Genomic DNA, 25,565 nt, shown 5'->3' with positions numbered 1-25,565 from the left:
TAAGGGCATTAATCCTATCCAGGAAGGCTCTGCCCTCATGACTTAATCACCTCCTAAACACCCATCTCTTAATATTATCACCTTGGCAATTAGGTTTCAACACATGAATTTAGGGGGGGGGGCATTCAGCCCATAACAGAATGCATTAATTACCAAAAATTTGTGAATTTGCCAGTTTTACTTGTTATTCATTTCTAACTTCATCCAGTTGTGGCCAGAGAGGATACTTAGTATGATATCTATCTTTTAAAATTTGTTGAGACTGAAACTGTGGCCTGGCATATGGTCTGTCCTAGAGAATGTCTCATGTGCACTTGAGAAAAAAGTGTATGCTGTTGTTATTCAGTAGAGAGTCCTGTATATTTCTGCTAGATCTTCTTCTTGCTGTTGGTGGATAGGCACAGCATTGGTGAGCTTCTCCACGCCGATTTCAGAGGTGTGTGAGAGCGAGAAGGATGAAGATGTATATGGTATACCCTGTGCATGGCATATGCCTCTCAGGAGACATTTAGAATGAAACTGCCAGTGTAAGACTAGATAAATACATCTATTCTAGAATTTTTTAAACCCTTACCCAAAAAAAAAGGAGTTTGCCAACCAAGATTGATCACTTCATCTAATCACAGATCATCAAAACAGCAGCATTGGCCAGGGCGGTGGCTCTTGAATATAATCCTACCACTTTGGGAGGCCAAGGTGGGAGGTTTGTTTGAGGCCAGTTCAAGACCAGTCTGAGCTAAAGCAAGACTCCCATCTCTACGAAAAATAGAAAAATCACCTGAACGTGGTGGCAAATGCCTGTAGTCCCAGCTACTTGGGAGGCTGAGGCAGGAGAATCGCTTCAGCCAAGGAATATGAAGTTGCAGTGAGCTAGGCTAATGCCATGGCACTCTAGCTCAGGCAACGGAGCCAGACCCTGTCTCCAAAATAAATAAATAAATAAAAATAAAACAAAACAAATAACCCAGCCGTGTTCGAACCTAGGAGTCTTAGGAAATTATTTTTGTATTTCAAGTGAAAAACTGCACTCCCAACGATCACATTCAGCTTTAGAAAACTATATTATTTAACCTAGGCCATCTTGTTTTCAAATCTTAGAAGTTTAAAAATGAAACACTGTGCATTTCAAGTTGCCAACAAATAGACCTTCAAGTTATTTTAATGCACCTTGCCCCCACCCCACAGGAACTGGCAACTGGAGCAGTAATTTAAAGGTGTTGAGAGAGACATTCAGTCTTCTCTTCACGTTCACAGAACCTGCCACCTTTTTATAGAAGGGTTTGTACTTAACTGGAGAAATCTCCCTCAGAGAATCTTTAAGCATAAGTTATCAAGTAGGACCCTCCAAATGCATTTGCCGTATAGTTGGCACAAACACAGGGTAAAAGGGGGTGTGTAAGGAAACTGACTGTGAACTGCTGCTCAAGGTTCCTGACTCCTAGCAGAAGTATACTACACACAAGATAGTTGCACACAGAAAATCACCACCACTCAATAGGAATCTTGAATAATTTATACTTTTTCTCTAGTTTATTAACAGGACCCAGAGAAAAAGAGTGACATTTCTTCTCTTTTGGATTTTCTTTGATCTAAGAGTGCAAACTAGTACCTGTGTGGGTAAATAAACAAGCAGTTGTGCTGTCATCATTTTTTTAGGACAGTGGTGAAAACCACTGCATAGGCAAGCTAAAAGCATTAAAATTCAGATGCACTCCTTGTACCTTTAGCTATAGCTGATCCTTTTTTTATGGTACTCCCTGACTCGAACAATCCTCCTTCCTCAACTTCCTGAGTACATGAGACTAGCGCCACCATGCCCTGCTAATTTTTTCTATTCTTTGTAGGGATACCATCTCGTCCTTGCTCAGGCTGGTCTTGAACTCCTGACCTCAAGTGATCCTACCACCTGGGCCTCCCAGAGTGCTAGGGTTGCAGGAATGAGCCACCACACCTGGCCATCCTTTATTTTTATTTTTTTAATGTTAATTGTGTCACTAAAACATGTTATTAAAAGGTTCTCACATTTTTAAGAATAGTTCAATTGTTACTATTAAGTCGAACAACCATCAGAATTCTCCCACTCTAAGTGCATGTCAGGTATGGAGAAAACATAACAAAAGGAGACATGTGCTCTTTACAAATATTAATGTCAAGTCTTCCAAGTCCTCCTATGATAAACAATCAGTGCTTCCTACTGCCTACATGAAGTTCACTATTCACTATTAGGAATATCACAGAAAGATCACAGTTATACCACTTCAGAAGGTCACAACCTACCCTTGTGTATTTGGATGTGTATGGAGTACCTGCATCTATTAGTGAAAGTTGTTTACTGTACTGGAGGAGAAAAACAAGATTCCTGAATCTATGCCCTTACTAATCATTAAAGGTGTTCCCATCACCTGCTCTCCCCGATGTATGTATCTGTGTGGCTGACTTTTATTATAAATTAATATATTTTTTACATTATGTAAATTCTTAACCAGCCTGTCTTGTTTAGATTATATATGTCATTATATCTGACATTCTTGTAACTACTATGTTGTCGAATAAAATCCCTATTGGAAATACTACTTTTGAAGAAAACAAATAACATGCTGGGGGTTGGGGAGTGACCTATATCTCATGTTTGGGTGGTCACTTTATTTATAGGGTCTTTAAGACAAGTACATTCTTAAAGAACTCAAGTGAATAAAGGCACAATTAAAAACTACCCCCACACGCCCTCCCAAAAAAGAGAATAAGGTTGTGAGCCATTTTTGCAGGCCACAAATGCAGAAATTGTATTGTATTATCACCTTTCTACACAAACTTCCCTAACATTTTCAAAAGGACTAATGGGGATTCTAGATCCTGTCGGTCTGTGTTAACTGTGGCTGAGAGGTCCACAATATGAAGTCTCGTGAACCAGACTGTGTCAGTCAGAGACCTCGTGTGGGTGTGGTCCCCAAGGGGCTCAGGGGTTCCCTTACTTGTGCTGCTGAGTGCAAGAGTTGTGCCTTTCCACTGTGATGTTTTCTCCTTTTATACAGTGGCACAGAGAAGTCCTCTGGAAGACCTCAGGTATGAGCTGTTCAGCCAACCTGAGGGTCCTAGGGGCACTCACAGAGGGGAACAAAACATCCCTGGGGCCCGAGGGAGGATTTCTATACCTGGAGAGATGGAAGAGGTGATGGGAAAGGTAGTCTTCATAAGTCAAATTCCAGGTTCCCACATACCAAGTATTTTCATTTTAGGCAGTAAATTTGTGCTTTCAGAAACCCATCAGGGAACATCCGTGTGGGTCCCTAAGAAGGCTAAGGAATGTCCAGGAAGGCCCCTGGCCACCTGGTGCCTGGCCCAGCCACATCATAGACACAGTCTTTACCACGTGGTGCCCCTGTCCAGTAGTAATCATGGCCAGAGATGGTCCTGGAGTCAGGCCAGTAAGCTAAGATTCACCTTTGCCCCAAGAGAACAGGGCCAGGGAAGCAAGAGAAGAGCTAGGGACAGTGTTCATTTTCTTTATAATTAACAGCCCAATGCATAATCAGTCAGTGTTGATCTCCTTGAAATCCACCCCAGGCTCTCAAACTCTTGAGTGCAATCCCTAGTTCTTCTGTCAGCTTTGGGGACTGTCCATGACCTGGTCCCTCTGCAGGCCTTTTTCATTTTCCCCAGTCCCCACACCTTGTACTTTCCACTACACACATTCAATTGTTCTTTTTGCCAGTCACTGTCATGCTTCCATAACTTTGCACCTGCTCTTTCCTCTCTGGAAAGCCGACATGGCAGACACCAGGCCAAGCTCTAGTTGGTTTCCTGAGATGGATAAAACATTCCTTGGGGGAAGATGAGACAGGGATCTAACTCCCTACAGAACGGAGTCAACTGTTCACAAGATCAAAGGAAGGACACAAACAGCACCACATATGCTCACTTGCTGCTGGAGGTATCCAAAAGCTTCTGTAAGGGAGTGAATCTACAAGGGCCATTTGCACAGGTTTGACCACAGGAAATAGATAGGAGGCATTCTAGACAGAAGGAAGCCAGAGTGATAGGAGCACACAGGACAGAGGTGGGGAATGAGACTTGGGAGTAGAAGGACCAGACCCACCTCTTTCCATATAAGCCTGCATTGGTGCATTTAGCTGTGGGTCTCCAAAAGTAAACAGTTCAGGTCTAATGCTAGAACATTCTGCTAATGAGAACTTTACTGTGAACTTCAGGCCTTGGTTGGCTGGGCCAGTGGTTGCCTTGTATGTCCCTTACTAGCCTAAGGGCAGTTCAACAAGAAGAGCTTTAGGTTTTGTTCTGAAGAGCAAGAGATGTGCTGGAAGGATCCCGCAGGAGTGGAGTGAACAACTTAACACAAGACCACAAGCCTCTGGCTGTGGATGCACAGGCAGCTCTCGGTGGGACAGAAGTCAGGAAACCCAGGAAAAAAGAACACCTCGGTCATCCCTACAAGAAGAGACCTAGTGTAGAGTGGACACTAACAGCGTGGGAGAAGGAGAAAGCAGGGAGAGAAGTGAGAGTAAGGAGAGGAGGAGGAAAGAAGGGATAAAACAGGTGGGCAAAAAGGAAGAAAGGAGTAGATGTGGAGAAAGAGAAAAAGAAAGGAGACAGACATGGACCCACCCAAGCAGAGACCCGGACACAGGACAGCAGAACACGCAAGAACCACCCAAGGAACGCATGTGAGATACACACAAACCAATCCTCCCACCAACCACCCAACCGGTCCCAACCCCCACGCAAGCAACAGGAAAGCCAGCTCTGGGGCCCGACAGGAATGGGGCAGAACATGCCTCCCCAGACACGGGGCTGCAGGTCTTCAGGACCTCCGGGTGACGGGCAGCCCCACGGCCCTGCCTCCTTGTCCTGGCCCAGCCCCAAAGCCCTCCCCACCATGCCCTCGCCTCGAGAAAGGGGCCCTCTCTCGCTGACTCTCTGGCTCTGGCTCTCTGACCCCATATCTGGAAGTCTGTCTCTCCCCGCGTGCCTGTGGGTTTGCTCGTGTGGGACGATGGTGTGTCCGTGTGTTTGGCTGGGGCTGTGTGTGCGTGTGCGTGTGTGCGCGCGCGCGCGGGAGAGCTCACGTCGCTGGCATGCCTGTCAGTCTCCCCCTGTCCCCACAAGAACAGGTGCCAGGGCGAGGGGAGGCAACAGCGCCCCGCAGCCCGCTGGGGTCCTTGTGGTGGTGGAGGGTTACCTGCGGTGCGCGGGGAGCGGCGGGGATATAAGGGACTGGGCCGGGATGCGCAGCGGCCCGCCCCCTTGAGGCGTCCGTGGCTGCCCACCACCCTCTACGGCCACAGCACCCTGAATGGGCGGGCTTGGAGGGTGAGGGCAGAAAAGGAGCGCCCCTCCCCAGGCCAGTGACTGAAGAAGAGGCAAAAAGCCTACAGCACCCGGTATTCCCAGGCGGTCTCCCATCCAAGTACTAACCAGGCCCGACCCTGCTTAGCTTCCGAGATCAGACGAGATCGGGCGCGTTCAGGGTGGTATGGCCGTAGACACTAGCGGGCGCTCCTGAACGCCTCAAGAATCTCTGCTGCTACGTCCTGGCCAGGCCCGCCCACCGCCCGGCGCCTGCGCTAACCCGGGTCCTCGCGTTCCGGCCCAAGGGCCACAAGGCGGGAGCGGGCTGCTCCCCAACACGGTGCGCCCTCACGCCGCCAGGCGCCGCACTGCCCCGCCGCAGGGCGGGCGCCAGAAGCCTCGGTCACGCCGGGGGCGGCCTCCCCGCCTCTCTCCCACCCCTGGACGCTGCGGGCCCTCCCCACGCCCGACCGACTCCCGTCAGCCTAACTAAAACAGGATGCCCCACTGTCACTTGTGGTCCCTTTGCTTTTCTTCATGGCATTTACCTGTATTTGTTTTCTTATTTGAGTTCCCCACTAATATGTCTGTTTTATTCACTGTTTTTTCCCCCAGTGTTCAGCCTCGTGACTTCTTACACATGATAGGTGACCAAGAAATATTTATTGAAATTATTTTTTTATGTCAATGGAATCTTATTTGTACCTTTTATTGTTCTGCAATCAGCTTATAAACAGAAACCATGTAGCAGTGTATCCTAAACACCTTTCCGTGCCAGAATGTAAAGATCTATCACCCTCTACTTTTTATTTTTAATTATTATGGGAATATAATAGTTGTATATCTTTACAGGGTACATGTGATATTTTGGTACAGGCATACCATGGGTAATAAACAAACCAGGATAATTGGGGTATCCATCACCTCAAGCATCCCACGAGAGGATGAATGTGTGTGGCCAGACATGTTAAAGGTTTGTAATACGTACCTTGACCACCCCAAGCAAAAGGGCTGAAATTGGCCCCTAAGGAGACTGTCGGGTATTACTGGCCAAGTTAAAGGGTGGCAGTAGGCACTCTGGCACCCCACACAAAAGGGCTGCAATTGGCCTCTTGGATAAAGTCTTGTATTGTCAGCAACTTAAAATGCCAGGACAGGACACTTGGCCACTCCAATCACATGGGCTGAAATTGCCCAATTGGTGGTGGTCAGGTATTGCCAGCGAAGTTACGAGGCCAGACAGGACCATTGGCTACCCCACCCAGAATGGCTGAAATTGGCCCCTTGAGGATGATCGGGTATTTCTGGCCAAATTAAAAGACTGAAATTGGCCGCTTGACCACCACACACAAAACAGTTTAAATTGGCCCCTTGGGCAATGGTCACCTATTTCAGGCTGTTATTGAGCTGAATGAAATAGGTCACTTGGGCTCCCCTCTCAAAAGGGCTGAAATTGGCCGCTTTGGGATGGTCGGGTATTGCTGGCCAAGTTGAAGTGCCTGAACAGGACACTTCACTGTCCCGAGCAAAAGGGCTGAAATTGGCCCTTGGGGACAGTTGGGTATTGCCAGCAAAGTTCAAGGGCCAGTAGACTGGTGGTTTCTCAGGGCTATAAGTGACAGAAAGGACAGCAAAGTGACAGTTACAGGGTATACAGAGTACAGGATTTTTCCTTGAGGTGAAGGAGGTGTTCTAAAATTGTGGTGATGGTCACACCTATCTTTGATTATTATACTAAAAACCAATTGTATGGTATCCAAAGTATATCTCAACAAAGCTTTAAAAAATAATTTTAAAAATAATTAAGGTTAGGCCGGGCGCGGTGGCTCACGCCTGTAATCCTAGCTCTTGGGAGGCCGAGGCAGGCAGATTGCTCAAGGTCAGGAGTTCAAAACCAGCCTGAGCAAGAGCAAGACCTCATCTTCACTAAAAATAGAAATAAATTACCTGGACAACTAAATATATATATATTTAGTTAATATTATATATAAATATATATAAATATTATATATAAATATTTAGTTTATATTATATAAAATTATATTTTATTATATAAAATATATTTTTTTATATAAATATAATTAATTAGCCAACCATGTTGGCTAATTTATATATATATATATTAGCCAACATGGTTGTGCATGCCTGTAGTCCTAGCTACTCGGGAGGCTGAGGCATGAGGATCGCTTGAGCCCAGGAGTTTGAGGTTGCTGTGAGCTAGGCTGATGCCACCGTACTCTATCTAGCCCAGGCAACAGAGTGAGACTCTATCTCAAAAAAAAATAAAAACCCAGGTGATGCAGACACAGGAGTATTCACTGCACAATTTTTTCAACATCTGTCTGAAAACTTCATGTTGGGGAAAAAATGTATATAGATTGTCCCACACAATGAATAAATAAATTAATTAATTAAGCCTCAAGACTGGGCAGAAATCTGCTATCTTTTTCTTTTTTTGAGAGTCTCACTTGAGTGTCGCACCAACACTGCACTAGAGTGCAGTGGTGTCATCATAGCTCACAGCAACCTCCAATTCCTGGGCTCAAGCTATCCTCCTGCCTCAGCCTCCCAAGTAGCTGAGACTACAGGCATGTGCCACTACATCTGGCTAATTTTTGTATTTTTAGTAGAGATGGGGTCTCGTTCTTGCTCAGGCTGGTCTCAAACTCCTGACCTCAAGTGATCCCCCCACCTCAGCCTCCCAGAGTGCTAGGATTACAGGCCCTGAAATGTTTTCTTTATGCTCCCCTATATGTATATATTCTAAAGCAGGCTTCTATTACTTTTATAATACAAGAAAATTTTTTTCAGAAAGAAAAATGGCACAAAAAGTCAACTGATAAAATAGTCATTTATTCAGAGGGCATGATGCCAAGAAGAAACTCCCCGAGACCAGCTTGGGAACGGGAGACAACGGCTGCCCCTGCTCACTGGAATAAGGCCTTCACAACTGCCCCACCCCCAGCCTGCAGGTAAGGCCAGGGCCAGAGCTCATGGATGGCTATGGGTAGGCCTGGGTGTCCGACCTGCCCACAGGTCAGCATGTCCTGCATCCCGAGGAGCCTGAGTGTCAGGAGAGATGGCAGAGGAAGTCATGAAGAGGCAAGGCCAGGAGCCCCGACAGGGAGATCCCCAAGGTGTCAGAGATACAGGCGGCTGCCATGGCAAATTCCCGATGCTCATCACTGGTCTGGGAGGGCAGAGAACAGGGGTGAGGCTTCAGTCCCAGAGCTCCCTGCCCTGGACCTCCCCAGAGAAGCCATCCACAGCCCTTGCCTGGCGGGTACTGACCTCCAGGGCAATGTTGTGGAAGGTGTTCACGTAGGCCGCACCCCCCAGGAGCCCCTCATACAGGATGATCAGGAAAACGAGGTAGATGCTGGGCAGATAGCTGAACCATACGTCCGCCAGCAGGATGGCTAGGTTGAGGCACTGTGGGCACAGGCAGAGGGGAGGGCTGAGCCTAGGAGATACTGGTGGAGGAGAGGGCGGACAGGCCTGGAGAACCCCAATACCCAGCCTGGCCTGCCATACCCTGGGATCTGGGTGGCCTTCCCCCACCCCATCCTCAGCACCCTGTACTTCACAGGCCTCCTCCTGCTCCATACCTTTGCTCCCATCACTCCTACCCACCCCCTGCCTCAATGTGTTCCACCTTCCCTCCCTTGGGATCTCTCAGTCACTGTTCACAGCTCAAATTGGATCAGGGTCATTCCCGCTCCTGGGATCTTATTTCTTCCTCCCAAGAACTCCTTGAACAGAATGCCTCATTTGACCATAGTGAGACCAGTGGTTCTCAAACAGGGACAGTTTTGCTGCCCAAGGGATATATAGCAACATCTAGAGGCATTCTTGGTTGTCACAACACGAGGGGGGGGGCCTACTGACATCTAGTGGGTAGAGATCAGCAATAGCGCTAAACACCCTTTAATGCACAGGCCAGCCCCCCACAACAAAGAATTATCAGACCCCAAATGTCAAGAGTGCTGAGGTTGAGAAACTCTAGTTTGGATATTCCCATCTCTTTTAGGAAGCATCCTTGGTCCCTGACCCAAGGGGCTGGTTCCTCTCTGTGTCCCAGTCCCTTGGGGGTTCCACCATCCGGAATAAAAGAACTCTGCATTTTCTTACAGTTAGAAACATCTGAAAGCTCTGTGAGGCATGTACAAGTAATCATTAAACAACCACCCCGTGGCAGTTCACACCTTATGTACATAACAGTCACCTGGGATCTTGTTACAAATGCACCATGGAGACTTCCCCCGAGCAGAGGTGCCCCAACCTTTTTGGCACCAAGGACCAGTTTCATGGAAGACAATTTTTCCATAGACCAAGGGTGGGGGGTGGGGTGTCGTGGGTGGCAGGGAGGTGGGGCAGAGTTTAGGCGGTGATACACGGCATGTTTCCTAACAAGCCACGGGCCAGTACAGCGCTGTGGCCCCAGGGTTGGGGACCACAGCCCTAGAGGTCCTAAGTCCGTGTGTCTAAGGTAGGCTCAGAAATGTGAACTAAAAAGAACACAGCCTGGGAACACTAATGTAACCAGTGAAACACACCCAACACTTCCATCTGCAGCATTAGGCTAGGTGTTTTCTATAATGGAAATAAATGATATAAGCCCTAACTGTACAAAACAGCCTTGGTTAAAATTACAGCTAAGACTATAGTCAACAATAAGTTATGGTATACTTTAAAATAACTAGAAGAGTAGAATTTGAATGTTCCTAACACAAACAATAAATGCTTCAGGCAATGATACCCCAATTAACCTGATTTGATCAATTCACATTGTATACCTGTATCAAAACATCACATGTACCCCATAAATGTACTCATAATAATTTAAATAAAAAATTACAGCTAGGCCAGGTGTAGGGCTTACATCTGTAATCCTAGCACTCCGGGAGGCTGAGAAAGGAGGATCACTTGAGGTCAAAAGTTTAAGACCAGCCTAAGCAACAGTGAGACCCTGTCTCTACTAAAAATAGAAAAAATTAGCCAGGCAACTAAAAATTAGCAGGGCATGGTGGTGAGTGCCTGTGGTCCCAGCTACTCGAGAGGGTAAGACAGGAGGATTGCTTGCACCTGGGAGTTTGAGGTTGCTGTGAGCTATGCTGGCGCCATGGCACTCTACCCAGGGTGACTGAGCAAGACTGTCTCAAAAATATATATACATATATTTCTAGCTAAAACCATAAGCTGCGTGTTTCGGCAGCATCTAGAAGAACACTGAATTACAGAATGTCACAAGTTGGAACTTTGTTGGTACAGGCCCTGGGCTGGCAGTCCTGCTTAGATAAATAAGCAAGAAGGGCAGAGAATATTTACATTCTTTTGCCATAACATTATACTCCATACTTATTCTGTATCCTATTCTCATAGAATTGAGTTCTTTTTTTTTTTTTTTTTTTTTTTGAGACAGAGTCTCGCTTTGTTGCCCAGGCTAGAGTGAGTGCCGTGGCGTCAGCCTAGCTCACAGCAACCTCAAACTCCTGGGCTCGAGTGATCCTTCTGCCTCAGCCTCCCGGGTAGCTGGGACTACAGGCATGCGCCACCATGCCCGGCTAATTTTTTTATATATATATCAGTTGGCCAATTAATTTCTTTCTATTTATAGTAGAGACGGGGTCTCGCTCTTGCTCAGGCTGGTTTTGAACTCCTGACCTTGAGCAATCCGCCCGCCTCGGCCTCCCAAGAGCTAGGATTACAGGCGTGAGCCACAGCGCCCGGCCTAGAATTGAGTTCTTAAGTTTTAAGGGCAACGGACTTTCCTGTTATAGTTGAAGGTTTATTTTAACAGTTACCTTCAGGGACCGTGGACTTGTAACCTTGAAATGCTGTATACTGATTATGTGAATGAAACTCCCTTTGTTAACCTGTTCTAAGAAAGGGCGTTTGTGCTGTGGACTGTTTGCCGTGGGTAGTTGAATTTGCTCACCAGCTATGAAATAAAGAATCCATTGACTAGAATGTCACTGATTCTATTATAATTAACCATCCAGAATAAAAGAACTGGGCATTTTCTTACAGTTAGAAACATTATTTGAAAGCCTGTAGCTCTGCATGAGGTACATGTAAATAATCATTAAACAATGCTTCTGATGGAAACATAATACAAAATCTTGTTCATTCTTCTTCTCATCTCTATTTCTTACAGCTACCCTGAGAAATGGATGTTGGTCACGCTTGATTTACAGATGAGGCTCAGAGAGGATCAGAGATGTGCCATTAAGTCACACAGCTGCTGAGCACAGAAGCTAAAATCTGCACCCAGGTTTGCCAGGCTCCTGAAGCTACACATTTTACATGGAGCCCTGTTGGCCTTTGGTTCCCTGTGCTTAGAAATGAGAGTGTACAATGACTATTTCCCATTGAGGGAAGGAAACAGCAGGCCCTGGGAAGCTGGGAGCCAAGGTGGGAGGGAAGGAGGGAGGGAGGGGCAAGGGTTCAGTACCTGCAGCACGGCCAGAGCCCAGGTGTAGCGGATGCGACAGCAGTGGAGAGAAGAACGGGAGGCAAAGACACCAGCCTGGTACAGCATCTGATACCTGAGGTGGGGGAGGGAGGAGGAGGAAGCTCCTCTGGGCACCTGCACACACCCCCCGCCCCCAGGTGCCTACTGGGCACAGCAGCCCCTCCCAGCCCCAGGCTCCCTACACCATCAAGGGGCCCTCCCAGTCCACTGCTCCCCTCCTCCTACCAGCGGTACTGCTGAGCGTGACTCAGGGATGTGTTCCGGAAAAAGAGGAGCTCGAACTGCAGCAAAGACCAGACACAGGAGATGAACCAGGACCAGGCATGGACATGTGGGCCCCAACCCTGATTGCTCCCTCCACGGCCCCTCCCTGCACTCCTCACTCACAAGTCCCTGGTTGATGAAATACTCGGCAAAGTACACCAGGACCAAGGGGATGATGTACTGCACCAGGCTCTAGAAGAGTCAGAGGACACAAGTGGAAGTGGAAGGCCAGGAGGTGGGCACCACCCATGGGGGACACACCACAGCCACCATCCAAACCTTGAACACAGTCCACCTTTCCTGAAGGGATAGGCCTGAGCTGGACCCTGCGGGGGAACAGGAAGAGATGGGTGGATGAAGTTTACACACTGAAAGGCTCAGCAAAGGGGCGCTGGTATGCCAGAATTAACCAGCTAACACAAGAGTGAAAGCAGACTTAAACTGCCACCAGATTCTACGCTTAAAAATGGTTAAAATGGTAAACTTCATGTTATGTGCATATTTTACCACAATTAAAAACAAAGAGTTAACCAGGTGAGACCTCTTTACAGCTCTTACAGAGCTCAACAGATGTCCACCTGCCCACTCTGCCCAGCCTCACTGGCCCTTCTCTGTTTCTAGAACATCCAAGCTCATTCCCACCACAGGGCCTTGGCACTTGCTACTCCTCCAGTGACCAGAATGCCCGGCACATAGCAAGTGCTCAGTGAGTATTTCTTGAGTATGTCACTGCTTTCCCTGTAACCAGGACACCCACCCTCTTCCCTTCTTGACTATTTCCACTGTAGAGAGGAAAAGACTAAAACCCAGAGAGAGAAAGTGACCTCTCTCAGAGTCTGTGTCTCCTACCTGGCTTCGACCCTGAGGCCGTGGTGCCTATTAGGGGCTGCTGAGCCGCTATCTCTGCCTCCTCTTCCCCTCCAGGGTCCTGGGGCTCAGGAGATGTGAGCAGGAAGAAATAGCTGGAGTAGGGTGAAGACAGGGTCAAAGGGCCCCTGGCGGGCTGGAAAAGGCCCCCATTGACCATCAGGCCACTCTCCCCAGACCCTTTGTTCTGACTGCTGGCTCACACCAGGAGAGTCAGCTCTGTTTTCTCGTCATCTTAATTCTAATGATCACTCCAGCTACCACTAATTATATGTTCACTCTGTGCTAGGCCAGAACTGCCCAAATTGTAGTCACTTATATTCTGGCTTCATGTTATTTGCCATATCCACATTCCTCCTGTACATACTATTTTTTACTTAATATTTTCTTTTGAATTGACTCACTTTTTCTACCTGGCCTTGTCCTAAGCAATAATCTGTGAATGCCCATGTTTGATTGGCTAGTTCAAATTGTTTCCTCATATACATGCAAATACAAACAGAACTAACAAAATAAGTCCACCCAAGTCCCATTTCAAATCATCTCAGGAACCACACTGTGCTGACTGCGTCACACTCATCACCTCACGGGAAAGCAAGAACTTCTGCTATTTGAGATATGGGGAAACCGAGGTTCAGAAAGGTGAGGTAACTTGTCCAACTCCACACAGCTAATAAGTGGCAGCTCCAGGACTCAAACCTAGGGCTATCAGAGTCCAGTATCCACATCCCTACATGGCGAGGTGGTAGGGATTTGAAGACTGGGATCATGATCAAGTTCTCTCTCCTTTAATCCCTCTTCCTCCCTGATGAGGATAAGACCACTGGGGCTTAGGGACCCCATTTCTGAGACCATGGGAGGAAAGGAGGTGAAAGAATGCTGCCTGAGCAGAAGCCAGAGATAAGAGCGGAAGTGCCTAGTTGGGGGACATTTCAGCCATCTGGGAATACAGCAAAGCAGACTTCCACCTTAAAGCCTGAGGGGCCTCATGACTAAAAAGCATGGAGCAGCTTGACATGAAAGCCACCACGGTTGTTAGGGATTGCAAAATGTCAGCCCGGGAGAAGGGACCCAGGCTCCAATTCTTAAAAACACCAGATTGAGCTCCTTCCCTCTCCTTTCTCAGTAGAACGCCTCAGTTAATGGGGAGCTAACCTGCCAATAAGAAATACTAATCTCTTTGTTCCTCAATCGAATGGGCCACAGCTGCTGAGTTCAGAGATACTATCTGTATATACCTTAAGGTGTAGTTGTGCTTAGTAATGAGCTATGTGTTCCTGCTTCTATAGATAAAAGAGTAATTAGCTAAGACATCTTGTGACTATTAGGGGATATTTGAAACTTCTACACATTGTAACCCACGAGCTTTTCACGTGAAATCACTGTAATCTATAGCATGAAAAAGAGGATAAAAACAGGTGCTAGATTTCAGTCAGTGCCACCTGGCTCATGGGAATGCTGGTGGTCCCCTGACCTTCCCTGCACCCTTTCACCTTACTTTCTGTGCCTGTGTCTTTGTCTCTCCCATCTCTTGCAGCACACACTGCCCGGGGACCCAGGGCGTCGCAAACCCCCAATACCTCCCAGTTCAGGACAGCTCACCTGGCCAGCAGCAGGACAGGAATACCCAGCATGGACAGCAGGGTGTGCTGGGGGGAGAGGCCAGCCTGGGTGAGGCCCAGGTAGGACAGTGCCCCCAGCAGCCCTGCGCCCCCTGTACCCGAGGACCACCAGGAGATCACAGCCCTGGGAAGGAGAACACAGAACACTCAGGAAGACCCAAGCCAGCAGCAGGACAGCCTCTCCCCTCAGTCCTTGCTCCAGCTGCTTACCTGGGATAGAAGGCAGTGAGTGAGAGGAAGGTGACCTCCCCCAGGCCTGAGGAGATGCTAGCCAAGACTACACCTGGGAGGAGGATAAGCACAGAGGTGGCCATACCTAGCCTTTCCTCGATAGCCCGTGTCCCCTATGGCATTTGACCATGGCCTCCTCTGTATCAGCCTGAAGGGGCTAAAAACAGATCCCTTGGACACACTGGGTTCCAGATCTGAAGCAGAGCCAACGCCCTCCTCCCCATGTCCTCTCTGAGAGAACAGTACCTCCATCCACCCAGTTAACAGACCCAGAGCAAGAACTCATCCTCAACGTCTGGGTGACTCTGCTCACCAGTCTCCATCCAATCGATCCACTTCCTCCCACCTCCTCCACCACCTGCCCCTCCAAATTGCCCTCACCTCTGATCTCCTGCTTGTGACAGCCTAGCAGGCTTCTGAGGCTTACAGAAATAACCCCTTTCCTCCAGGAAGCTGGGGAGACCACCCCCCACAAACACTGTGTTCCCCTGGGCCCCCCACCTGACCCCAAACCACACACTCACCACACAAGCTGGTCCCCACTGAATGAGAAAAGGCGACCAGGATGAAGCTCCCAGCAGCACAAAGCCCACTGACGAGAACCCGAGGGCTGAGGGTGAGGAGGGATAGGAAGGGGAAGGTCGGCCTCCGCTCTCAGGCCCCAGCCCTCCCACCTCCCTCCTCCTTTGCCACCTCCTTCGCCCTCCCAGCCTCTCCACTCCCAGCCCCCTTCCTCCCGCCACCCACAGCCAGACCTGTAAGGCAGCAGGTGAAGGCCAAGAGGAGCCAGCAACTTAATGCCAAAGGTGGGGAGGATGTCTGCCAGGAGCACCGCCTGGACAGGAGAACAGAGTGAGAGCCCAGACCTTCTCAGGGACAACCCTCCCCACCAAGTGGCCAAGGAAAGGACTTCTACAAACACAGAGTCTGGGGTCAGGCAGATCTGAGTTCCAGTCTCAGCTCTGCTGCTTCTTAGCTATGTGACAAGGCATTTATATTCTCTGACATTCAGTTTCCTCATCTGAAAAATGGGGATGATTACGGTCCCTGGCTCCCTAGCTCACAGGACTGCTGGGTGGATTAAATGAGCTAATATATGCTACATATAGAAAGGACTCAGTACATGGTGGTCTCAATTATTTTCATCATGATGGTCCCAACTGGGTACTGAGAGGTCAGGGGGTGGGGTCTATAGACCCAGAGGGCCTGGGTCAGGAGAGGACAGATGAGTACGCACAGCCGTGGAGACAGAGTTGCAGTCAAATCGAGAGGAGCCATTGAGGGGAGTGGGCGTTGGGCCTGGGTCCACCTGGTGAGAAAGGAGAAAGTTTTTCACCCAGGGAGGCAGAAGGGTGGCCAGAGCCCAGCTCCTGTTGCAGTTCTGCCTTAACTTGAAGATCAGCACAGGCCTTCTCTATGTGCACAGTGGAGGGGTATTTCCATATAAGTCACAAACGAATGACCCACAATCCAAAATAGTCCCGGAAACAGACTTTGTTTGGGTAACACATTTAAGAGCTTTCATATAAAAATCTGGGTTTCTAGAAAATCTGATCCAGGACCAAATTCATTGTTGGACCTGGAAGGTGATAGCTGCTCCCCTTGGATGGGGCATGCGCCCTCCAGCTCACCACAGACAAGTGGTTCTCAATCAAGGGCACTTTTACCTTCCTAGGGAACATTTGGTAACGTCTGGAGACGTTCTTGGTTGTCACAACTGGCAGCCATGGGGTGGGCTACTGGCATCTAGCAGGTAGAAGCTAAAGATGCTGCTAAACATCCTACAATGCACAGGAAAGCCCCGCAACAGACTCATACAGCCCAAAACGTCAATAGGGCCCTAATCTTAGCACTCTGGGAGGCCAAGGTGGGTGGATCACTCAAGGTCAGGAGTTTGAAACCAACCTAAGCAAGAGTGAGACCCTGTCTCTATTAAAAAATAGAAAGAAATTAGCTGGACAACTATATAAACGAAATTAGCCGGGCATGGTGGCACATGCCTGTAGTCCCAGCTACTCCAGAGGCTGAGGCAGAAGGATTGCTTTAGCCCAGGAGTTTGAGGTTGCTGTGAGCAAGGCTGATGCCACGGCACTCTAGCCCAGGCAACAGAGTGAGACTCTGTCAAAAAACAAAACAAACAAAAAAAAAAAATCCTGCCATAGATTCTAGTCCCACCCAGCTAACATTTGAGCTTGCAAACCTGGCACTCATTCATCCCTTAAAGGCCTTTTCTGCTTTGAGGGTCTGGGAGACTGGGAACTTTAGCCCCCTTGTCCCACCCCTAGGCCACTCTCTTCCATGAGGTTTTCAAGGGGGCCTCTAACCCACGGTGAGTATCTCATCTTCGCACAGGGCTTAACCATGGTGGTGGTGGTAGAGAGGGGGGTCACTTACATGGCTCTGGTTCCCAGGTACCTTTTCATGGCTAAGGATGTCATGGGCAGCACTCAGCATCACCACATAAGAGAAGTTGTTGCAAAGACCTAGCAGCCTGGAATGAGCAGGACAGATCTCAACTTCCTTTCAGGCTTTTAATCTATCATAGTCTTTGTGCCAAACCTTCCCCTTACCTCTGCCCTCCAATCAGCTCCCTCTTTTTTTTCCCCTGTCACCAGATCCCACCTTCATTCAGTGTTGGGGTCAGAGATAGAGGCTTTAGGATCACAAACTTGGATTCAATTCCAACCTCAGAGGCCTCTACCAGGAGGCTATCCTTGATCACTGTCTCCTCTGATCTCCTACTAGGATTCAGTTCCTGGAGGCATTTCTCACCCACTGATACACTGAGGTACAAGAAAAAAAATAAATCCTGGGGCTGAAACCCAGAGGACTTTGTTAAAGTCCTGAGTCTGCCACTTCTTAATTTTATGGCCTCCATCTACTCATGTAAAATGGGGATACAAATTTCTCTCCTGATTAAAGTGCTGCAGGGATCAAAACAAGTCCATACCAAAGCCCTTTATGATCCAGGCGAAGCATTTTATTCACTTACTCTCATCTCTCAGAGCTACACTCAGTGATGGGAAGGAAACTGGGCCCAGTGTCAGCAATTTCACAAGTGACCTTTTCCCAAGTCTATGAAGTGGTACTACAGTACTCTTCCTTCACATTTTACTGTTGAGGAAACTGAGGCACAGAGAGGTTTAGTGACTCTGAGGTTAAGTGTTGGAAGTGGGAAGCCACTTCCAACCCAAACTGCCACCCAAGTCCTTGATGTTTAGGTTAATGCTAGATGTATTGCCCAAGGCTCAGTATTTGAATAATTCTAGAAGGTAGATGGAAAACTCTTTAAAACTTTCTAATAGCGATGCATTTATTTAAACATGCATTAGAAAAATATTGGTTTTCCCTTTGGAGTAGTGATTTAAAGTTTTCTTTTTAAAAATATGTGCATTAAAAAAATTTTAAACTGAACTGATTGGAGGAAAAACGTTTAAGTAAATAATCCTACACGTGGTATGAGGATCTGGCCAAAGCCTGAAGGTGGTTAAGAAGAGGAGTGAAGTTTGGAAAATTTATGCGCCACCTCAGGGCAAACCTGTTGACTCAGTAACTACCTATAGATTCAGCTCCTGCGTGCAGCTTAACTCCGTCTTCCCCTTTCCCTCCCGTCACTTCCCTCTTCCCACCCCATTGTTACTTTTGCTGAACTCCAGGCCACTCACCAGAAGCCCACCGCGTTCTTCCAGTGGGCGCCCTGATGGTCTAACAGAGGGGGCTGGGGATCCGAGGCGGTCTCCTCCCCTGGGAGGGCGAGAAGAGAGCATGACCCTCCACCCCGCTCTCAGGGGCACGACGGCCCCATGGATGTCCTCCCTGGGCCGAGCCAGCTCTCACTCCCGTCAGGTGGGGTGCGAGCCAGACGTGGTCACTCCTGTGAGGATGGGCGGTAATACTCACCCTCGGAATCCGAAAGCCTCCGCCACGAGCCTGCAGGTCCTCCCATGGCATCAAGTTCAGGTCCCCCAAGGGTCCAAAGTCACAGAGTGTTCTTCAGAGTCGGCTTCGACGGGATAGATGAGGGTCTGCGACAGGTGAGAAAGATCAACGCCCCATTGCCGCTCCCAGCTCCGGCTTGTCTGCCGCACTCGCGCCCCGCGATCCATGAGGCGAGCCCCAGGCTCCATCTCGAGCCATCTCACGCCCTCCCACGACCCACCCGTCGGCCTCTGCCCCCGCCCCATCTATAGCTGGGGGCGCTGCGACCTGTACCTTTAAGAGCCTCAGAGCTTTCCGCACTGAGGACTGTCAGGTTGTTGGGTCACGTGACAGCACCCGCGGGACACCCCATCACGTGCTCGGAGGTCCTCCCTACTTCCGGGTCCTCCCTCCGTGTTCACTTTAGGCCGCCTCTGCTTTGGGGCGTGAAAAAGAGAGAGGACAGGAGAACCCTGGAACCCTTGGCTTTGAACTGGAGCGGTGGGATCAGCAAGTTAGCAACGTGACGTTACATTAACTGCGCCCAAGGAAGATACTAGCCAGGACTAGTCATGGCTGCGGGAGGCTTCAGATCCTTTCCCTCAGCACTCACTTGCCAGAAATAAATATGGCCACCTTAGTAATCCTTTTTTCAAACAGGACTTTCTGGCTGGGAACAAAGACGCCAGCTGTAGGTTATTCTTACTCCTACCTGTTACCCTTACAAATTGTTTTAGAAATCTAAAATAAAGATAACACTCACCTGAAGGAATTTCATGAATTATCTGTGGGCGGTATCCAAGACGTTAAAAGATTCCCTTTCGCCAATTATCCTGGAACCAAAAAATATCACGGAAGTAGTCAAATTCCTGGTTTTACAGATGGGAAAACCGAGATACCAAAAAAATAATAATAATAATAAAGTTACTGACATCTAAAGATGACCTTAGAGACCCCCTTGGCAATAAGAAATAAAAGCACCACAAGCAGGGAACTGCTGGGCAGGCTGCTGCAGGATTCCTGCCTCCATCAAGGGTGCTTAGAGCAGATGATTCTAAGGCCTAAGATTCTGGTTCAATTGCCCTAGTTTGAAATTAAGCTGGGGCTGGGGAGAGGGGATGGGGAAGAAATGTAGATCAAGGTCACTTCACATAGTCCCAAATAAGGAGTTATACCCTTACCTTCCTCTAGGTGGTAAAGCAGCATCCTGAATTCTCTTCATGGTGTACTTCCCCTGCTAACGTCTGCTGCGGGCTTCCAAGAGGCCGAGCCCACCTCTACTAGCTCTTTCTCACCACCAGGCCTTCAGACTGTTGTTTAAAATATACCCACTCTAGTGTGCTTCCCAGGTCACTCAACCAATGAAAAAATGGGGTCCTACTATCACGCAGGGCTCTAGAAATTCAGCCTCTGCCCTCAAGGAACTCACAGGAGGGCGGGTGGTACACAAGTAACCACAATACAAAATGTAGCCAAGTTCTCATTTGCAAGATCAACCACAAATGAGGGGATGGGCATTGCAGCCACCAATCCAGCCCCTTTGTCTGCTTGGGGAAGCCTTAATGACACTGAAATGAGAAGACAGAGCTCCTACCAGCCCCCTCCTCACTCCTACTCCTTGTCCCCAGGCAAAACAGGAACCACAAACCCCAGCTTCCTCTCACAGAGTGGCTGTGGCTTGGGGGAGACGGAAATGGCTGAGGTGTGAATACAAGACCTGAGTCACTTGTGCTGCAGTTGCCACATGCCCCCTCCCCCATTACCAATTCTGAGGTATCCTGCTCCCACATTTTTCTTTCTCACTTCCCCCTTGCCCTTTAATTCCAAATATGCACCTGAGTCCCCTGCGTGATGCCCACCCATTGCCCAGCCGGGAGTGGAGGCTGCAGTGGGCATTGGGGCAGTGGGCAGGGCCTGGGTGGGTATGCGTCAGGGGAAACAGGGGAAGAGGAAGTGTCTTGGGTGCCGGGGAAGACTGGCTTGTAGGTGGGGACGGTCATTGTCAGCTTTCTGGACACACAGAGACAGACAGGATGGACTTCCTCCGGCTACACCTCCCTGGGCTGCATCAGGCCTTAAGGGGGGCACTGGTGAGAGGGGCAAAGAGATGCCAGAGACTTTCACCCTGCTCCCCGGGGCCTTACCTCAGGGCCTCTCCCCTGGGCCTCACCTTCCCTCATCCCTTTGAACTTCTCAGCTTGAGATTCTTTTCTTGGGGTCAGACAGCCCCCCAGCCTGATCTTTTCTGAATTTCAATCCCTCTACCTCCACAAACACATCACATGCCTCTAGTCTAGGCCCTCTCTCACTTTCTCTGCAGATCCTGCTCTCCTTCTCCCAGATCCAGAACCCCTCTTGCTTGTCCTGGCTCCCCTGGCCCAGGGTCCCCAGGGCAAGGGCTGGGCCTTCCCTTAATGTCTCCCCCCCCCTTCTTCTAGGATTCCCTCAGCACCTTTGTCTCCTACCTCATAGGAGATGAAGTCCCCACTGTAGAGAGGGAGGCGCAGGCAACCAAGGAACTGGAGGTGATGGCTGTAGAAAGACCAGGGAAGACTGTGGAGGAGGAAGCCCAGGAGGCCCTGGAGGGCCTTAGAGGTGGCCAAAGCAAGGGGGATGGAAAGCTGGGAGGGCCTGGAGAAGCCGGAAGATGCCAAGGGGGAAGCTCAGCGGCAGAACAAGCCTGGGGCTGGGGAGACAGCAGCTCCCATGGGTCCCAAACAGACAGGCAGGACACAGGGGTCTGGGAGCCAGCCAAGGCTGCCAGGTGCCAGGAGCCAAGTGTCCCCTTGGAGTCTGGAAAGAAGTCTGAGGCAAGGTCTGGGGCTCGACAAGACAGGAGCAGCCAAGCCCAGGAAAGGCAGGAGCCCGAAGAGCAGGAAGTGAACAGAGGGGAGACGCTGAGAACCTGGGAACAGGAGGAGGAGGAAGAGGTCAGGGCAAGAGAGCCAGGGATGGCCAGAGGGGCGGAGTCAGAGTGGACCTGGCACAGGCAGCCTGAGGGGAAGGCTGCTGCTGATGGGCAAAAGGTGTCAGGGGACAGCAGGGAGACTGAGCAGGTGGTCAAGGAGACAAGCGCAGGGGAACCTGAGAGGCCCGGAGCTAGAGAGGTTGGCAGGGAAGAAGAGGTGGCAGTAAAGGTGAGGGGTTGCCGAAACACAAGTGCACAGGGGGTACAGAGTCCAGGGGAGGAGTCTGAGGACTGGGCAACCTCAGGCAGAGAGGAGGCTGGGACAACCTGGGGCAGGGAGGAGGCTTACCTACCTGGAGTCAGGGAGACAGAATATGGGCCAGTCCCTGGAGAAAGGATCCCAGAGGCTACTGGGAGTGTCTGGGTCCTAGAAGAAGGCTCCCAGGGAGCCCAGGAGGAGGAGGTGGGTGAGCAGAGAGAGGCTGAGGTGAGTCTTTTCCCCAAACAGGCTCAGGCCCTGGGCCCTGAGGCAGTGGAAGAGGCAGCTGAGGGCCAGACAGCAGGGAGGGAGGCTGCGGGGGGCCAGGAGCGGGAGGAGGAGGTAGGGGAATGCTTGGAGGGCCGGGCAGCTCAGTGTGGGAAAGAGGCTGAGCAGGCCATTCTGGAAGATGTTGTACAGGCAGAGGAGGCCCAAGAGGAGAAAGGGAGGTGCTGGGCCACAGAGGCTGAGCTGTCCCCAGACAAAGAAGCCAGAGGTGATGTTGACTTGGAGGCAACCACAGAGGCCAGGCCTGAGGAGGAGTTCACAGGGCAGAGGAGTAAGGAGGCCCAGATGAGTCCAGAAGCACCCAGGGTGGAGCAGGGTGGCCTCCAACACAAGGTCACCGAAGGTCAGGAATCCGAGCAGATGGGAGGCACCCAGACCCCAACAGAGCAACCTGAGGAAGGACAGGGCAGTAGGGAAGAGCTCTGGAGAGTTCCAGCCCTGAGCAAAGAGGGGACAGAAAGGAGCCTGGAGGACTATCCTGGGCACCTGGGGTGTATAGAGCCCGAGGTCTCACAGGCTTTTCCAGAAGCCTGGGAAAACCAGAGAAGAAGGGACGAGGAGAGAGGAGATACCCAGGAGGAAGCTGCAGATGCCAGGGAGAGAGGAGATACCCAGGAGGATGAAGCGGAGGACGAAGCAGATGTCCAAGAGGAGCGGGAGGTGGAAGAGGGGGAGGGGGAGGGGGATGAGGGAGAGGGGGAAGAAGGGGAGGGGGAGGTCTCAGGAGTCCAGGCCCTAGAGACAGAGGCCAGAGGAGGCCAAGCAGAGGGGGAGGAGGACGACGAGGAGAAGGAGGGAGAGGGGAAAGAGGGGGAGAGGGAGGGGGAGGTCTCAGGAGTCCAGGCCCTAGAGAGAGAGGCCAAAGGAGGCCAAGCAGAGGGGGAGGAGGACGAGGGGGAGGGAGAGGGGGAAGAGGAGGAGGGGGAGGAGGAGGTCTCTGGAGTCCAGGCCCTGGAGGCAGAGGCCAGAGAAGGCCAAGCAGAGGGGGAGATGGAAGAGGGGGAGGGGGAGGTCTCAAGAGTCCAGGCCCCAGAGGCAGAGGCCACAGGAGGCCAATCGTCTGAACTACCAGAGATTCTGGAGGCCGGTGGGGAGGGAAAGAAAGCAAAGGACAGGAGGTACAAAACAGAGGTCTCTTCAGTAGCAGAGCCCCTGGAGCTGAATAGCAGCCCCAGGCCAGAGGTGGGGACAGGCCAGTCACTGGGAGAGTCAGATGCCAGAGAAACCAAGCCTGGGGAGGTAGAGGCCACAAGGCCAGGAGAGGCAGACAGAACATCTAGGAGAGATTGGAGGCTGGAGGGGGCAGCTCTGGGCCTTGGGGACAGGGAGAACACACAGACCAGCGCTTTGGCTGCAGAAGTGGTAGAGAACAAGGCAGATCTGGATGGAAGGGCTGCTGGGGCAGGGGCCGCTTGGGAGGGGGTGCCTGGGCGGAGCTGGGACTCAGAAGAGAGAGAGGCGGCTGCAGCGGCACAGAGCAGAGGTGGGCAGGAGTTTGGCCTGGAGGGCTCAGCAGAGGAAGAGGTGGTTGACAGAGGTGGCTTAGCAGAGGCTTTTGAGGCTGGAGCGGGAGAACATGGGGTAGGGCAGGCAGAGGCTGGGGAGTCTGCAGAGGCAGAAGGAAGCTGTGGGCTGGATCACTTGAACTTGGGCCCCCACGCAGTGAGGACAGAGGGGACCAGAGCCACAGTGGAGGCTCAAGAGCTCCTGGGAAAGCAGATGGTTTTGGAAAAAGAAGCTCAGGGGTGGCAAGCAAGAGAGCAGAGGGAGGACAGTGAGGGGCAGCATGGAGACTGCCACCCCGAGGGAGAGGTGCAAGGGCCCCTTGATGAGGAGGAGATCCTTGAGGAGGAGATCCAGGTGACTGGGGGCCAGACAGAGGCTGAGGAGATGGACCCAGAAGGCCTGGGACACATCGAAGTCCAGGAGGAGCCAGTAAACCAGGACTCTGCAGAGGCTGCGCCTGGGCCACTCGGGAACACTGAGACCGCAGAGGCCACAGGCAATGTTGGAGGGGATGCTTGCGGCAGCTGGAGCGAGGTGAGGGCTCCAGTGGGCAGGGTGCAGGGCGGGGCAGGGCAGAATCTCAAAGCCAGCCCCATAATCCTCTGCGCCTCCTTCCCTGCAGGCCCTGCTTCCCGGGTCCCGCCTGGATGTCTCTGTCCCAAGGAGCCGGGTACTCCTCTCACGAAGCTCCTCCCAGCGCCGCTCCCGGCCCTCTTTCTGTAGGAAACCTGCCCCTGAGCAGCAGGAGGAGCCCCCCAGCCCCGAGCCCGAGGAGGGGCTGCCCGATCCAGAGCAGAGTCTGCTACAGCTGGAGGAACCCCCAGAGCCTCTGAGGCCTGAAGGGACCCCAGTGCCAACCAGGAGAAGGCCCCCGGGACACGGGTAGGCACAGGGTGACTGGGCTGGGATGGAGGAAGAGGCTGTGGGCATCTGGGGACTGGCTCCTGTCTTCCACCTGCAGGTTTGGCCTTGCACACCTCGGCATGATGCAGGAACTGCAAGCCCGCCTGGGCCAGCCAAAGCCCCAGTAACTGCTACTTAACGCTCTGGGGACCAGCCCTGAGTGAGGGGCAGAGGCTCAGTTGGACCCTGCTCACCCCTCCCTCCTTCTGCGAACCTGGACACATCCTTTCCACCCTCTGAGCCTCAGTTTCACAGTGTGTCTTTCATGGAGAGGACAAAATCAGACATTTGTGAAGACCTTGAACTTAAGGAATCTGATCCTCCAGTGCAGGCTGGTGGGCCACCTACCCCACTGGAACCACTTTTCAGGGTCCCTGCCCTGGTTACCTCCTCAGCCTATCTCAGCTGTCCAGAGACTGAACAGAGGACTGACAGGGGACAGAGACTGTTCTGCCCGCAGCCTCCCTCTCTGGCCCCTCTCCCCAGCCCACCTCCCACCCAAGCCCTTCAGAGCTGTGCAGGAGTCACAAACCTCTGGATGTGACGCCAGCCCAAAGGCAGGGGGTTAGGAGAACCTCATGAGCACCACTGAGATCCAGGGGGCTGCCCTGAGCTTCCAAAATAGTAGTGCAGCCTGGGAGCTCTGCTGGTTACTATGGCAACCACCCAGGTGAACAGGCCAGAGTAGAGGAGGATGGATCAGGGGCCCCAAAAACATAGGATCAGAGAGGGGTCCAGGATGGCCAGAGGCTGCCAACTCCATTCCAGGCCATCCCACCCTTTGGGTGTCAGGCGGCCCTACCCTGAAAAACAGCTGAGCCAGGGAGAGGGTGAGAGTGTTTTATTAGGTACCCAGCGTGGTGGCCAGGCCCCGAAACAATAAATAAACCATCATCTCCCTAAACAATAAATAAATATCCAAGAAATAAATAGCTGGCAAGGACTGGAGGGGCTTTAAGTTATTGGGTAGGGCCTGGGGCTGGGGGCTGGTAGAGGCCTGCCTTGTCTAAGGCATATGAG

General features: G+C 50.9%; 2 protein-coding genes and 1 non-coding gene across 3 annotated transcripts; 1 reads left to right on the top strand and 2 right to left on the bottom strand.

The window, feature by feature from the left end:
- Nucleotides 1–5,381: 5,381 nt before the first annotated feature.
- On the bottom strand, nucleotides 5,382–5,500 carry LOC142862470 (5S ribosomal RNA). The gene has a single exon (XR_012913563.1). It is a non-coding gene; the product is annotated as a 5S ribosomal RNA (ribosomal RNA).
- A 2,636-nt stretch (nucleotides 5,501–8,136) lies between these two features.
- Nucleotides 8,137–21,235, bottom strand: CLN3 (CLN3 lysosomal/endosomal transmembrane protein, battenin). Its single transcript, XM_075995447.1, has 18 exons — nucleotides 21,147–21,235; nucleotides 19,445–19,514; nucleotides 18,976–19,118; nucleotides 18,664–18,788; nucleotides 18,429–18,507; nucleotides 17,158–17,254; nucleotides 16,001–16,072; nucleotides 15,519–15,598; nucleotides 15,288–15,373; nucleotides 14,743–14,815; nucleotides 14,513–14,656; nucleotides 12,893–13,005; nucleotides 12,323–12,369; nucleotides 12,167–12,235; nucleotides 12,005–12,060; nucleotides 11,759–11,852; nucleotides 8,596–8,736; nucleotides 8,137–8,494 (listed from the first exon to the last, which is right to left on the bottom strand). The coding sequence occupies exons 4-18, from the start codon at nucleotides 18,707–18,709 to the stop codon at nucleotides 8,375–8,377; spliced, it is 1,317 nt and encodes a 438-aa protein (XP_075851562.1). The 5' UTR covers nucleotides 18,710–18,788; nucleotides 18,976–19,118; nucleotides 19,445–19,514; nucleotides 21,147–21,235; the 3' UTR covers nucleotides 8,137–8,374.
- Nucleotides 20,629–25,483, top strand: APOBR (apolipoprotein B receptor). Its single transcript, XM_020281454.2, has 6 exons — nucleotides 20,629–20,771; nucleotides 21,120–22,727; nucleotides 23,043–23,093; nucleotides 23,172–24,176; nucleotides 24,265–24,524; nucleotides 24,604–25,483. The coding sequence occupies exons 1-6, from the start codon at nucleotides 20,715–20,717 to the stop codon at nucleotides 24,671–24,673; spliced, it is 3,051 nt and encodes a 1,016-aa protein (XP_020137043.1). The 5' UTR covers nucleotides 20,629–20,714; the 3' UTR covers nucleotides 24,674–25,483.
- The last annotated feature ends 82 nt before the right edge of the window (nucleotides 25,484–25,565 follow it).

The sequence above is a fragment of the Microcebus murinus genome, chromosome 19, assembly GCF_040939455.1.
Source record: "Microcebus murinus isolate Inina chromosome 19, M.murinus_Inina_mat1.0, whole genome shotgun sequence".
Classification (NCBI taxonomy): Eukaryota; Metazoa; Chordata; class Mammalia; order Primates; family Cheirogaleidae; genus Microcebus; species Microcebus murinus.
The sequence above is the reverse complement of the archived record's forward strand: the minus strand, read 5'-3'. Positions and strand labels throughout refer to the sequence as shown.

Coding starts and splice junctions, on each gene's coding strand:
- APOBR (XM_020281454.2), top strand. CDS start 20,715: ATGGACTTCCTCCGGCTACACCTCCCTGGGCTGCATCAGGCCTTAAGG. Junction 20,772..21,119: donor AGGCCTTAAGGGGGGCACTG/GTGAGAGGGGCA, acceptor CCCTTCTTCTAG/GATTCCCTCAGCACCTTTGT. Junction 23,094..23,171: donor CTGGAGTCCAGGCCCTGGAG/GCAGAGGCCAGA, acceptor CAGGCCCCAGAG/GCAGAGGCCACAGGAGGCCA.
- CLN3 (XM_075995447.1), bottom strand. CDS start 18,709: ATGGGAGGACCTGCAGGCTCGTGGCGGAGGCTTTCGGATTCCGAGG. Junction 18,508..18,663: donor GAGGCTTTCGGATTCCGAGG/GTGAGTATTACC, acceptor TCGCCCTCCCAG/GGGAGGAGACCGCCTCGGAT. Junction 14,816..15,287: donor AGTGGGGACCAGCTTGTGTG/GTGAGTGTGTGG, acceptor TCCTCCTCCCAG/GTGTAGTCTTGGCTAGCATC.